A 13,885-nucleotide genomic window follows, 5' to 3' on the forward strand; every position below is an offset into this window, starting at 1 on the left:
CAAGCATGATCAATTTTGTTGTAAATTGTCTTATAAACTCAATATTTCTATAACTAACACCAATGTTTTTTTCCCCTCCAGCCCTAATGCAATACTAAGATTAAGATTTAATCACTTTGCTACAGAATGTAGTTGGGACCATATGTATGTATATGATGGAGATTCAATATATGCACCTTTAATAGCAGTATTTAGGTGAGTGTAATTTAATATCTTTTTACTCCCGATAATCGTAGAGATTTGCTGTCAAAGGAAGTGATGAAATGTCTTTGTTTTTCTAGTATTTTCGTTCTAAGAATTGCAACTCCAGTAAATCTTTTATCAAATTAATAATTTTTTTGTCTGGAATCATAGATTTAGAAACAAACATAAAGTCAACAATAGTTAACAGTGAATGTAACTAGTACTGAATAATAACTAGTTCCTTGCTTTTGAAGCAGTGATAAAATGCTGTGGTAAAGTATTAAGTCCACACGCTGCACTTCTTCTGCATCCAAGAGATAAAAAATCAGATCATGTGAATGTTTCCTCCATTCTGGGATTTTATTGGAACTTTTCAGTTGGTTTATTCCTACCTTTCTGTTAATGTTTTGGGAAGCATTTCAGACAGAATGCTGTAGGTAAGTGGGCTATCGTTTATTAGAGTTTTATGAGAGTAATGAAGACTAATGTTCTACGCTTGGACTGTTGGAATGAAAGTGTGGGATCCTAATCCTCTGATATCAGTAAGAATTTTATCTTTTGAAATACAACTGCTGTCTCACAGCATGGGGATTTGTGGCAGAAACTGTATTTCATTGTGAAGAGAAATAAAGAATTGTATTCTGCGTTATGTGTTATGAAATATTGATTATGCTGCTGAAGTCTGGAACAAAGCTCAGCTCATTTCTCTTTCCTGCCCAACTTTATCCATCTACGTTTTATTTCCCTCTTCTCTCTGCGTGTTTATGTGATTGCTTGTATTTCCTTGCTTTCCTCTTCCCTCTTCAGGATGTTAAATGTCTGCCTGTTGCCCAGGAGTCTGACTTGTAGCATGAATAGGAGGAAAGAGAAGATCCCTCGTCCTGTATTCTTTACTTTGCATTTTTTTCTCAATTTATTGATCTGTTAATGCTGATCAGGGATTTCTGTAGCTTTTAACTTACATTCAGTGTGGCACAGTTTTATGCAGATGACCTCATTTCTCAGTATACTGATGTGTTGCATGTCTTTCCTATGTCAGTCTGTATTGAAAAGAGAGCGTTCTTCTGAGGTTCTAAAAAGTAATTTTTACTTGAAATCAGCTTTTACATGGAAATTAGTTTGTTGTAAATTTTGGAGTTGTTTTAGTAAGATAAACTTCTAAAGGTGCAAATGTTGTCGGGAAATACGGCTTGTGCTGGAAGTCAGTAAAATTTAAGCATCTGCCTGAAGGATTTATTTTCAAAATTAAAATGTTTTAAAGCTAATGCTTCCCGTGCACCTTCAGAATAATCTGATGTGGAACTTTGCATTAATGTGTGTGGGAAGCTTTTTTTCCTTAGGAAAACCTACCTTAATTTTCAGAGGCATGGACAAGTTTTAAATCAAAGAAAAAAAAAAACAAACCAACAAGCTAGATTGATGATTAATTTCTTTGAGTTAACTTCTCTATGCAATTAACAACCAGGATGCCAAACTCTCCCTTCCCTTCCCCTGACTGATTTTGAAAATATTACTCTTTTTTAATTCTTTTATTCCCCTCCAGTGGTTTAATAGTTCCTGAAGTACGTGGAAATGAAACTGTACCTGAAGTAGTTACAACATCTGGCTATGCATTGCTACACTTCTTTAGTGATGCAGCTTATAACCTAACTGGATTTAACATTTTTTACTCGTAAGTACTTTTTTAAAATAATGACTTTGTTAGTCAGCCTAGTATTCCTTTTAAGAGAATGATAAATGCAGGGCAAGTATTTATCTGCTGATATTGTTAATTGTGTAAGGATTGTACTTTGTGGTATATTTCTAACACAAGGAAGCTGGGGGTTGTAAGGAATTGTCTTTAAGAAGCTAGTTGAAAAGAACAAAAACCCCTACATAGTGCATTATACTGTTGTCTGCACAGCTTCATAGGCACTCAGTGTATATTTGTCCCATGGCATATGGAACCAGGAAGTACTGTCCTTCCAGTATTTATCCAACACACAAAGTTGTCGTATGGAATAGAAGGGAGATTATATAGATTATATCAGCTGTGTCAATTCCCTTTTCTGGAACTAGAATCCCCTGCTTTTTTTTTTCCTTGTTGAATGTTTATTTGTGTATTTTGACACCTTCACCAAAGTTCTTTTATTTTTGTGCCAAACACAATGGGTTTTATGCCATTCTTTTTCTACGTTTGTTACTTCTCCTATCTTCTATCTGTCATCATTCAGGGGGGTTGGACTCAATCTCTGGAGGTCCCTTCCAACCCCTGCAGTTCAGTGATTCTACCTCCATAACTCTTATCTGTTCTTCTGGTTTCTCTTCAAAGTCTAATCTGGCACAACTGTGCTGTGCTTTTGTGAGTCAGCTGCTGATTGGCACATGATGTAGTGTATTTTTATGTTGGATGGTTGGTTCAAGAGAGGATTGCTCCATCTTGTTTCTCATGGGATAGTTCTCCTATGATCACAAATATTCTTTTCATTTCTTTCAATCCCTTCAGATTCTGAAATACCAATTATTGGAATGTGATGGCCAGTGCTACACTTCAAATGTGGCAATGCTTCTCTTTTTTGTTCAGTTTTATTCACTTGTTTAAATTTCCAATTTGCATTTCTGACAATAGCTTTTCACACAGGTCTTTAAATTTTCTATGGGCAGATTGTTTCAGTAATTCGCAGCAGTTTGCCACCCTTTTATCAGATAATAAGAATTGGGGAAACCTTTAAGTATGGGGCATTGAAAGTGTCAGCCGCCTTCAATTCTGGGTATTTTCCATCTTTTTCTGTTGACATCAGTAAAATGAAGTCACCTGGCAGACATCTCTATTAAAATTAGATAATTTTTTCATTTATCCCCTATGCTTTTTTTTTTTTTTTTTGCACATATGTACTTGTTTTGAGAGCAAATGGCAATATGGAGTGTCATTTTTAAGAAATGAGAGCATGTCCTCTGCATTCTTTATGCTTAGGTAATGTGAATACTATGTGTTATTCCATTTTTACTTAAAAACTGGCAGTTTTTCCACTTAGGTCCCTGCATATGTAATGGAATTATGTGTAATTTATAACTCTACTCTTTGAAAAGCATTCATTGCAACATTAGAAACAATTTTATTTTTTTTTAACAAGCCAACGGTACCTCGTTTGATGCTGAAAGAAACAGCTGTGAGTGCTTGTTACAGCTGAGTTAATTTTTGTCTGTCATTCTGATCTGTTTTACTTTGCTTCTGTTACCTTCTTCCTTGATTTGATACCCTATAGAGTTTCTTGACTTCATCTTCATAGACCACCCATGTTCTTTTATTTGAACAAGTCAGGAGTGCAGTGTTTGTGATTGACGTGCCATCCCAGCTGCAAACAGAAATGGTTATTCCAGAAATCCGTGTTAATCTTTGTGTTCTTTAAGTCAGGCAGTCTGCTTCCAGCTCCACCCTTCTAGTTTTTTTTCCCATCTACAGGGTGGAGTCAGTGTTAACCTCGTCAGGGATTTGTAGTAACAGTTTATTTTGAGTTTCAACCTAACTCTTCCCTGTGAGTCATCAAAGATTTCAGAGCCTTTTTGGATTTCCTCAGGCACTTTACTGGCGAAGATGTGTATTTTGCTCACAGAATCTCCTGGACCCAGATACATCAATGTCCTTTATTCCTTCCATCTCCAAGGAATTGCCTACATTTCTGGAACCTGCTTACATAGTTCAGCAGAGTCTAGTTGCCTGTGATCTCAGGGTTTGGTGGGGTGTATCACAGAAATACGCAATCCCACAGCAGTCACCAACTTCTTCCAGCCCTAGCTTTGCTATTCTTGCATCTCTCTCACTCTGGACTTAAGAGGCATAGTAAAGGTGGCTCTATTAAGGCTGCTGCCTTTACATAATGTCAAGATATTTCAAGCCTTTGTATACATACACACACACACACACACACACACACACACACACACACACACATATATTTTCCCTTGGATACTAGATGTTTTGTTTCACAACATGGAACAAATCCAGTCACGAAAACTCTAAATGCACTTGATGGAGTGTTGATTGCATTACAGAGATTCTCTAGGAGAGCAAGTGCTGCAGGGACTGTAAACTCCCTGCTGCAGCAGAGGTGAGCTGTGTCAGAGTTCAGGCAAACTGTATAAAAAGCTTTTCTCTCAAGTATTGCCACCTGGATCCACATTCAACTTCAAATCTACTTTAGAAGCCCCGTTAAGAATCTGTTTTCAAAAAAGTGCTGCTTATCTGACAGGGATGCCAAGATCTTCCTCAATTTTAATTTGTATTTTTGTGAGGCACTGCTTGCAGTTGCTTCCAGTGTGAATAATACCAGAGAACAGGCACGTCCTTCTGCTTAATGTCAATATTTGTTGATGTATGAAATGACTGTGATACTGATTGCACCACAGGCAATATATGTAAGCCTGTAAGGAGTGTTTTGCAAGACCCTTGACTGTCAAATGATTAAACTGCTACTTTATCAGTGCTTAGGAATTTTTTAGAAAAATGCACTTTATCAAATAAATGCTATTGGAATGATGTGTGATAAAAACCTCTCTCATCAACTCTTAGCTTGTCATCTTCCTTAATTTACTTTTTTTTTCTACCAGAATTAACTCTTGTCCTAATAACTGTTCAGAACATGGAAAGTGTACAACCAGTTTGTCTGTTCCAAGCCGGGTATACTGTGAATGTGACAAGTATTGGAAAGGAGAAGCCTGTGATATCCCATACTGTAAAGCCAACTGTGGCAGTCCAGACCATGGGTACTGTGATTTGACAGGCGAGAAGCTGTGTGTATGCAATGACAGCTGGCAAGGTAAGAGTTTGTTGTTTTTAATGCAAATTACCATCCTTGAAGAGTAAGCACAAACAACAAAAGAACTTAAGCAAATTTTCATATGGGATTAGAACTCTACTTTAAATGAAATAAAAAGCTAACAACTTTACCTGACACTTTTTCTTTGAAGACAATGCATGACTACCAGATCTCACTTCTCCAGTGGTGGACATTATTTTTGGATCACTGATCTGAAACAACAATGGCAGTAAAATTGTTAGCATATTCAACACTTGTGAAGGCTAAATCCTTCCAAAGCTTAATTTCATGATTGTTTGCTTTTTCAATTTTAAAATACATTAGATTTTCCTCCCCACCTTTTTTTATTTCAAATCATGGTGTTTTATTCGTGCTCTGTAAACGTTCCCTGTATATTCACTGTCAGTCTGAGAAGGTAAGCTGTCTTTACGCAGTTGTGCCTGCGGACTAACAGATGCACTGTAAGTATATTGTACTTCTGCTCACAGTAGCTTTTGTGTAGCCCTACTATAATTGTTTCTTACTAAAGTTCATTTATTTAAGCTCTTAAATGTTTAATTCGCTTATTATAATATGTTAGATGTTATTAGTTATGTTAGATGATATTATTGACTGTTCCTACTAGAAGTCTCAGTGGGCTTAGCTTGCTATGCACTGAAATAGCCTTTATTTTCTTAAGTGTTAAATACTCCCAAATTACTTTGATACAGTGCTGTTTTCCCATTCCTTAATGCCTCTACTTTGTTTTACTGCTGCCTCTTTTTGTATGTCCAAGGAAATGACTGTTTTACTGCTATTAACTGTCACACCTATTAGAGCAAAGAGAGCATGAGATTTAATGCATTTCTCTTGTAAATAATTAATGATGTTGTTCATTAAAAGACAGTCAGTGCACCCACAGAAATCCCGTGCAGGAAGTGGGCTACAGCAATATAGGCATTGAGTGGGAACAGCCCTGTCACAGATGTGCTGCTGAGTCCTCAAGAACCTCTCATGACTGTAGTGCTTTAAAAAAAAAAAAAAAAGCTGAAAGATAAGCCTCTATAAGGAAGTTGTGAGTAGGATTTGCAGCAGGACTTGCAGCCTTCTGTTTGTGCATTGACTCCATGCAGTATTCTGCCCTTCATGGTTGGTACCTTCTTTTCATCTAGCACTTCTGTAACAGCTTTCTGTTCTTTCCTACAGCAAGCAGAAGTTAGACTGATAATTCACTTAATTCTTCATTGTGTTCTCACAAAATCTATGTTCTTTTCAATTGAACAATTGTTCAAATTGAAAAAAATTCAATTGAACATTTCAATTGTTCATTTCTTATTGTATCCCAGGTAAAGCGGCTTGGATACATAATAGATTTTCCTTTAAAAAAGGAATATATAAATAAAGTCAAACTTTCCTTAAGACTTCTGGAAGACTGCTAGCTTGTGTTCACTGTTATTATGAGTACATATATTTTTACATCTGTATTTCTTTACGAATTCTAAACTGTCAGCATTTTCTACATAGGCTGTTTGCAATACAGGACCCATAAATGTTTCTCCTTATCTTACTGCTGTTACAATCTGCCAGGTCTTTTGTTGTTGTTTGTTTCAATTGATTATTTTTAATAGTTTCTACTTTTGAAGAAAACTTTGTTCCTTCTTGTTTCACATGATGTTGGTTGGAGTATGTTTAGTCCTTACACAGGAAGAAAAAATTTGTTGGACTGTGCTGAATATGATATACAGAGAATAAAATTCTCACTTGGAAGATGGAAAGGGTATTTTGTATTGCACCACAGGAGTTTCTTTTTTTTAACAATAGTGACATCTTGTGGATGCTGGGAAAGTAGCACCAGTAAAGAAACCAGTGTAGTGCTGTGAGAAAAGAGAACAAGTCCTCTTTGGGATAGAACAACTGTTTTTAGTAGAAGTTAAGGTCTTCATTATATACCATACACTGTGAAAGGTGGGTGCTATATCTTCGGTTAGGCATTTGTCATGCACAGACAGAATGATGCCATGACAATGAAAGCAAATAATTAAGAATAATAGCATTCGTTTTCTTTTCTTTTTTTATTGGGGGTGTTTTATTAATAAAATATTCTCCAGTAGTGTTCTTTAACTTCTTTAAGAAGCTGAACTTAATGGCACTGGCAGCTTAATGTGTGTTAGCTTCTTTTCTGGTGTCTAAAGGTCTAAACTGTAGTTTGAAGAAAGGAATTATTAAATGTATAGCATGACTGAATAGTGAAACTGATGGAATGGGCAGCTATCAACGTAGTTCATATTAAAATAATTTGTAACTGACAGGAAAATGCAACACATTTACCTGAACCTCAGCATTTGATGGTAGGAAACTGTTGAAACTGGAGAAATCAGGAAATGCACAAGGGAGTAGTAAGAGCAATGGAGCTGCTTAATTTGAAATGTCAGTGGGAGTGCTAAGAAAGCAAGTTGGGATGGAGGGACATAAGTAGTACTTCAGATCTGTTCCCTTTCTTACATAGTTTTTATCAGTCATAAGACAATGAAATCTGGTCATATGAAGGTGGAAGTTGCTGTCAATGGGAAGGAGGAACAGAATATCCTATAAAAAAGAGGAGTGTGTGGGACCAAATTGCTTCAGTATAGATTGTAAATGCACACATTTGGGGATTGGGAATATGAAGACTTTTTAGCTTGTGGGACTGAAGTAGGTGACATAGGAGAAAACTTGCTTGTCTATCAACTAGAATATATAAAATTTAGGCTGTAAAGCATGAAGTGCACTAATAGGATCATCAGCTACAGTCTACAGTTAAATGTAGGAATATATTAGTACTATACTTCATTTTTATTTTTACACTTTTATGAATAGAAATTGCACAGAGGAGAATCATTAAAATGATTAGAGCTATGCAATATAGCTTATTTAATCTGTTAAAAAGGGGGCTAAGGGGGAATAGGATTGCAGTTGGTAAACTTTTGAGGGCTGTATATAATTATAAAGACAAGTCAGTTCTTTAAGACAAGTGATATCAACACTAACAGAAGAAAAATTAGCGACAGGCCATGCATTTTTTTTTCCTTCCTTCATTTGTACTCAGGCCTGTGGTCTGAATATACTGAATATATATGGTCCAACCATTTGCTAAGAGATGGCGCCTCTTGTGCTCCACTGATGCTTACTGTGGGAAAATGTCCCTGGGGGAAATAGTGAATGCAGCTCCCTGGGCATCCTGGCTGCCATTTGTCTTACTTCTCTTACCCAGAACTGCACCTCCACCCCTCGCACCATTCATTCTTTGATTGTGGGTTGATGTTTCTTCACGCATGTCCCCAAGAACCCAAATTCTTTCCTTTTACTTTGTATTTTTTTTTCCCTGCAGCATTTACACTCCTTTTATTTGTCCTAAAGAATGGGTAGCAGGTGATGTGGAGAATGTGATTATCTCTACAGTCCAAAGCCATTCTGCAGCTGATGGCTATGTGCTTCCAGTAAGGCTTTGGCATTAATTCTTAACTTTTCTGGTACCAGTCTGTTTGATCTTGATTTTGGGTTCTGAAATCAGATGGTTGAAGGGTGCTGTCGAGTAGTGCAGCCCTTCTGGCTTGCCTGCTCACTCTTGACCTGTAAGTTCTCCAAGGCCCCATCATCCTTAGATGATCCACTCTCCTGAATGAAAAAGTGATGGGACTGAATAATAGTAACCAGGTGGCACTTCAAGAACTGCATCACCATGTGCATGTCAGTATTTGCTGCTTTTGTGGGGGAGGCTGAGTCCTATCAGCTTGCTTTCATGCTGTTTTAGCTCGAGACCCTTTCAGGTGATGCTCTCATAGCAGTAAGCCATTCTTGAAAAAACACTTTATCTTTTTATGTATTGGGGTTTAATATATGTATAGTAACATCCTCATTACTTTCCTCTTAGGCAGATGATTTGCTATTTTGTGAAACTTCCAGTGTTGAGAGTTTTTTTGAAAGTATATTCAGATATATTCACTCTTGTAAACGTTATAGCATTGGAAGGGACCCGCAAGGATCATCAAGTGCAATATTTTTCATAATCTCAAATTCATTATCATATGAAATTGCTATTGGATGTGTGTGAATAGCAATGTTTGGTTTGTATTGTGGTGGTTGAAGAATTGCCTCAGTAATAATTCTCAAGTCAAATGCTCAGATATCAAATAAATACAGAATAAATGACAGCAAATACTTTATTTGAATGCTTTGATTACACTGTATGAAAAGCAGGACCAGAACATTTATATTCAACAGATCGATACTTCTGTTTTTTTCTCCTGTGAACCTGAAGGAGAAGATTAAGTTTGGAGACAATAGATGATGTTTTCTCATTAGGTGGAAATTGATCTTATGACTTGAACTACTGGAACAGATTGTTACTTTGGCAGTTCATGAAACTCCTCAATAAATAGAAATCAAATTCCTTCTCTTGTGTTGTGTGGGGAAATAGCTTTTTTTAAACCTATGGAATTTTTCCCTACCTTTGAGGATTACATAATTGACTTCCAATTCAGTTTTATAAAGTTGTTTCTTCTTTGTAAACCTTTCTTTTTTTCTATGGGTTGAGTGGATAAGACAGAAATCCAATTTAAAATAAATGGAGAAAAATTGTATTTGCATAGAAAATAATAAAACATTTTTATCTGTGTTCTGCAGCTGTGGTGCTGCCTGTTCCACAAAGGCATGTGCTTAGTGGATGTGATGGTTCTGAAGTGAAAATGTAGTTACACTGAAATAATGGTGATGTTTCATAGTACATATATTGTATATGTATGAAGATCTGTAAATTATATTTCAAAGTTTTACATTTACCTTACCTTTATAAAGGTCTAGCCACACAAAAGCATTTGTTCTTCATATGACATTTCAGTAGATGTCAGTGTTACTCTATTGCATTTTTTCCCCCTTCAGCTGTATATTAAACTTCTTGTACAGGTTCATATGTACTGAAATAACTCTGCCCAGTGTTTGACAGGCAGAGGGCAGTCCTGGTTGTACTCTTGTTGGTACAACCATGCGTGTGTGTGCAAAGTGAAGTGGATAAAGGGATGCATCCACATTAAAAGCTCGCCTGGCCAAAAAGCAACGTTTGTTTTAACCTGGGTGTTCTTGGTTCATTGTGCAGCAGCATGAAAAGTAGTGTCAGTTTTGAAATGGAGAGTAAGGAGTGGAGGCTAGGGATGGCTTTTCTGTTGGGAATGCCAAACTTATGCCATTTTCATAATCACATCCATCATGCACAGGTTGTTATTATGTTATTGGAAGAAAACAATGAAGGACTTGGTGCTTTCAGGCACCTGAGTACTCAGAATGTTCCCTTTTTCCATGCCGGAATAGGCTCTGTGTATGTGATGTTTCTCATCCATCTCGTGTTCCAGGTTCCAGTCGTTTGTAGAACATAGCAGAGCTACCAATAACAAAGCACTGAGCTTGCAAGACAGTTAGATACAACGCTCATGTAATCGCTGATTAGTTAACAGTAGTAAGTAACCTGCGTCGTTAACTTCGGATAAAAAGCTTTTGTTTGCCTTCGTTTGAATGCAGTGTGAAGATACTGTGGACAGGAATGTTATTTCGGATTTCCCTTGGGAATTCCAGCGGTGCTCAGTCTCCAGGAAAGAACATCTCCGATCAGCTCAGTTTGTGTGTAGGATTCGTGATTGGCCACGAGGGGGCGCCGCTGCCCACGGCATCTCTGTGCCAGAATGGTCGCCTCTAATAAAACTGACGTCATAGATTTCACGTTTATCATCTGTTCCCTGATCAAGGAATAATTAATCAGTTGTTTAAATATGAACACTGTTAAATTCAAATTGTTTCCTGTAGCGATTCACCAGATCAGAATCTTCTTGAGGATACAATTCTATTATCTATATTAATCGTTAAGCAATAATATACTGAATTATTCCTACTTTCATTAGACACCATTCAAATATTGTTAATCTTTCCAGGGCAGAGGGAATAATGAACAATGGGAACTGAGGTTTCCATCATTCAAGCAGTGAAATATAATTTGGATATAAGTCAGTATCGTTCTATAGGAAATGGCAAGTGTTTGGGCACAGATGATCTGCCTGGTTGTCTTTGCATCTTAAGTGTCCTGTATCAGTTCCTTGGTAAGAAGGACTGACACTTGCATGAAGAACTACCTCCTGTTTTGAATGTGGCAGCTTCAATTCTTCACATTTATGCTCTTTGGGTCATTTATTTTGTGCACCTTTAGCATTCACTTTCAAGGAGAGTTTTTTTTTTTTTGTTTAAGATAGAAAAACCCAGCCAGCTTCTTTGTTCCAATTACAGAAGCCATTTGATTCCTTTAAATATCCTGTGTTGTTCTCCTGTAAGTAGCCTCTGGAACTAATATATCTATTATTTTTGAGAAGGACTTACAGATTTCTGATTGTGGACAAAAGCTCTCTACTTCTAATGCGTGTTTTGCCTTTTATGCTATTGATTACTAATGAAAAATACTATAATACTCATAACTCGAGACTTTGTTACTGGGTATTGACACTTATCTGAGGCTGTCATCTTTTTAGTTTTTTTTAGAGCACAGCTGGCATAGTTTTATATTTGTCTATATAGAATTTCATGTGTAATTTGTTTTTGCTCAGTTTTGTTCCATTCTCAATCATAACTCAGAATGAAACCAAACCTTCTCAATTATATTTTACCGTTTATTAAGCTGCATGCTTTAGTTTGATATTTATTATGCTGTATTTTGTGTTCCTTTCTTTTTCTTCATTTGATAATGATGTAATACGTCAATATTTTTCTCATAACTTTCCTTACACTACTGTTCAGCCATGCCAGCCCCCTTTACATTTACTTAGGCATTTCTGAGCAAGGGAATGCATAGGTTCAGTGTTCCCGTGGAAGTGTCTGTAGTTACCTGCATGCCATCAGTAAGAATCTTATTCTCTTTGTTGATCCTTTTAGCTGCTTCTTAATTTCTTCTGCTTCTTGAAGTTCCTTTCTTCCATATTTTCACATAGCTCCTCCTTTTAACACTGCAGACTTTTTTTTTTTGGCTTTTGTTGGTCCTTCCAACCAACTCTGTTGTGCCTAAATATTGTCCCCCTCAAAATTCTATCCAGATGGACTCTGTGCTTTCAGAACTAAGTTTAGGTATCTGATTTGGCAATGCATTTGTAGTTTTAGGTGGATGGTTGCACTCGATATAAAGCTATTTTCCCAGCTACATGATTTCATGAACTGAGTTTATGCATTTACTCCTTAGCTCTGTACATCTCTATGCAACCTTAAATTGGGTGATTTATGATACTTTGGGTGCAGACTGGCCGTGTTAATTTGCTTCTTGGGTATTTGCTTATTGTTAGCTGACTATTGCAGTGTTTCCTAAAAAAGGTTATACCCAGTGTGAGTTTAACAGCTTGGAGTTTTAGTAATGCCCAGTAGCTTGAGTGAATTATTTAATTTAACTAGACAGAGATGGGCATAACACTGCTTTACAGTATCAGCATTGAATTACTGACATCATTTAGCTGCCATAAAATGTGTCTGCTCTTACTGATGATGAAAGGTTCACTTCCATGATTGATAATCCTAGAAGTGGTGCCTTGAAGATTGAGCATTTTCCTATCTGGAAATAAAGATGGTCAGTAATACTGAACAGTCACAGACAAAAGGCTCATAGTTTGTGTGCTGGTGATTTTTTTTCTTTTATTAATTTTATCAAAATAATAAAACTTAAAAATGGCAACTTTTGATGATTTTTCTTAATTTATCAGTACTGTTTTCTAAGATACGTTCCAAAATAATGCAGGTTTTGGGAGCTTCGTAGAATAATCACTAAGTTTCTGTAACATTCAAATTCTCAAATCCTTGATTTTATGAAGCACTTTCTTCTTGAAAGGCAGACCAAAACAGTATTGAAAGAAGCCAAATTTGTATTCTTGAGATTGCGTATACTATATTCTATACTGTAATGTTACTTATTCAGTGTTATTTGCTTTGATATCAACTTATTCTGGTTATATTCTGCATTACAGTGCTTCTTCAGAGGTAATAAAAAGTTTATTCTGTGTTACTCATTTTAGATCTATATTGCTTCTAAAAATATGGATCGTTTTGCCTTTCCTTCGATCTGTGACTCATACAGTGTGTTTTCTGAGAAGAATGCAGAAATATATCATTATTTCAGCTAATCTAACACTTTCAATTTGACTAATGTCCTTTGTTGTCATTTTTTTGGTCGAGCATCTGTTAAACATAAAAGCGTATACTGTATTTTATCAGAACGAGCAATCCTGACATCTGTAATTAAGCCTTTCCTATTTCTGCTTTATTGGCTCTAACAACTCAGTCTAACAGGTTGTACAAATTCTGCATTTGTTTACAAAACAGGCCCAGATTGTTCTTTGAACGTCCCTTCCACGGAGTCCTACTGGATCTTACCAAACGTGAAGCCATTCAGCCCTTCTGTGGGCCGGGCTTCCCATAAGGCAGTTCTTCATGGAAAATTTATGTGGGTGATTGGTGGATATACTTTTAACTACAGCTCATTCCAAATGGTGTTGAAGTAAGTGATTTCTCCCTTATGATATCCCTTCTGATAAGGCTTGGGGAAAATGTATATCGACACAAATGAACACCTATCCTTCAACTCAATCAAAAGGTGTATGCTTTTTTAGGTTCTTTATTAACTGTCTTATTTTTATGCTTCCAATTTTCTTATAATTCAAAAGAATTGGAGTATGTGTAACAAAGATCTATGTAATATTAATGTGTGAACTCATCAGTCTTCTGAAAACAGTCACTATTATTTGCTACAAACCATAAAAGTGCTTGTGGTGATAAGAAATGGTGGGGAAGAAATCTGTGTGATGGCTTTTTCAGGTAGTATATCTAGAGTGATATTTGCATATAAATATTTATTTATAATTACAAGAGGCTCATAT

General features: G+C 36.4%; 1 protein-coding gene and 1 long non-coding RNA gene across 6 annotated transcripts in view; one reads left to right on the top strand and one right to left on the bottom strand.

Annotated features, from left to right (window-relative positions):
• The window catches only part of ATRNL1 (attractin like 1), a 425,500-nt gene that overhangs the window by 39,941 nt on the left and 371,674 nt on the right, over window positions 1-13,885 (top strand). For all 5 annotated transcript variants that reach the window (XM_042863594.1, XM_042863598.1, XM_042863596.1 and 2 more), the window contains exons 3-6: window positions 82-195; window positions 1,727-1,855; window positions 4,771-4,979; window positions 13,332-13,506. In XM_042863594.1, coding sequence (XP_042719528.1) covers window positions 82-195; window positions 1,727-1,855; window positions 4,771-4,979; window positions 13,332-13,506 — 627 coding nt within the window. The remainder of the gene's footprint in view (window positions 1-81; window positions 196-1,726; window positions 1,856-4,770; window positions 4,980-13,331; window positions 13,507-13,885) is intronic.
• The window catches only part of LOC122175719, a 36,281-nt gene that overhangs the window by 13,622 nt on the left and 8,774 nt on the right, over window positions 1-13,885 (bottom strand). Inside the window, exon 2 of the long non-coding RNA XR_006177487.1 lies at window positions 5,111-5,191. This is a non-coding gene — a long non-coding RNA (uncharacterized LOC122175719). The remainder of the gene's footprint in view (window positions 1-5,110; window positions 5,192-13,885) is intronic.

This window comes from Lagopus leucura, unplaced genomic scaffold, assembly GCF_019238085.1.
Source record: "Lagopus leucura isolate 7727_CA_CO unplaced genomic scaffold, USGS_WTPT01 Super-Scaffold_741, whole genome shotgun sequence".
In the NCBI taxonomy this organism is placed as follows: domain Eukaryota; kingdom Metazoa; phylum Chordata; class Aves; order Galliformes; family Phasianidae; genus Lagopus; species Lagopus leucura.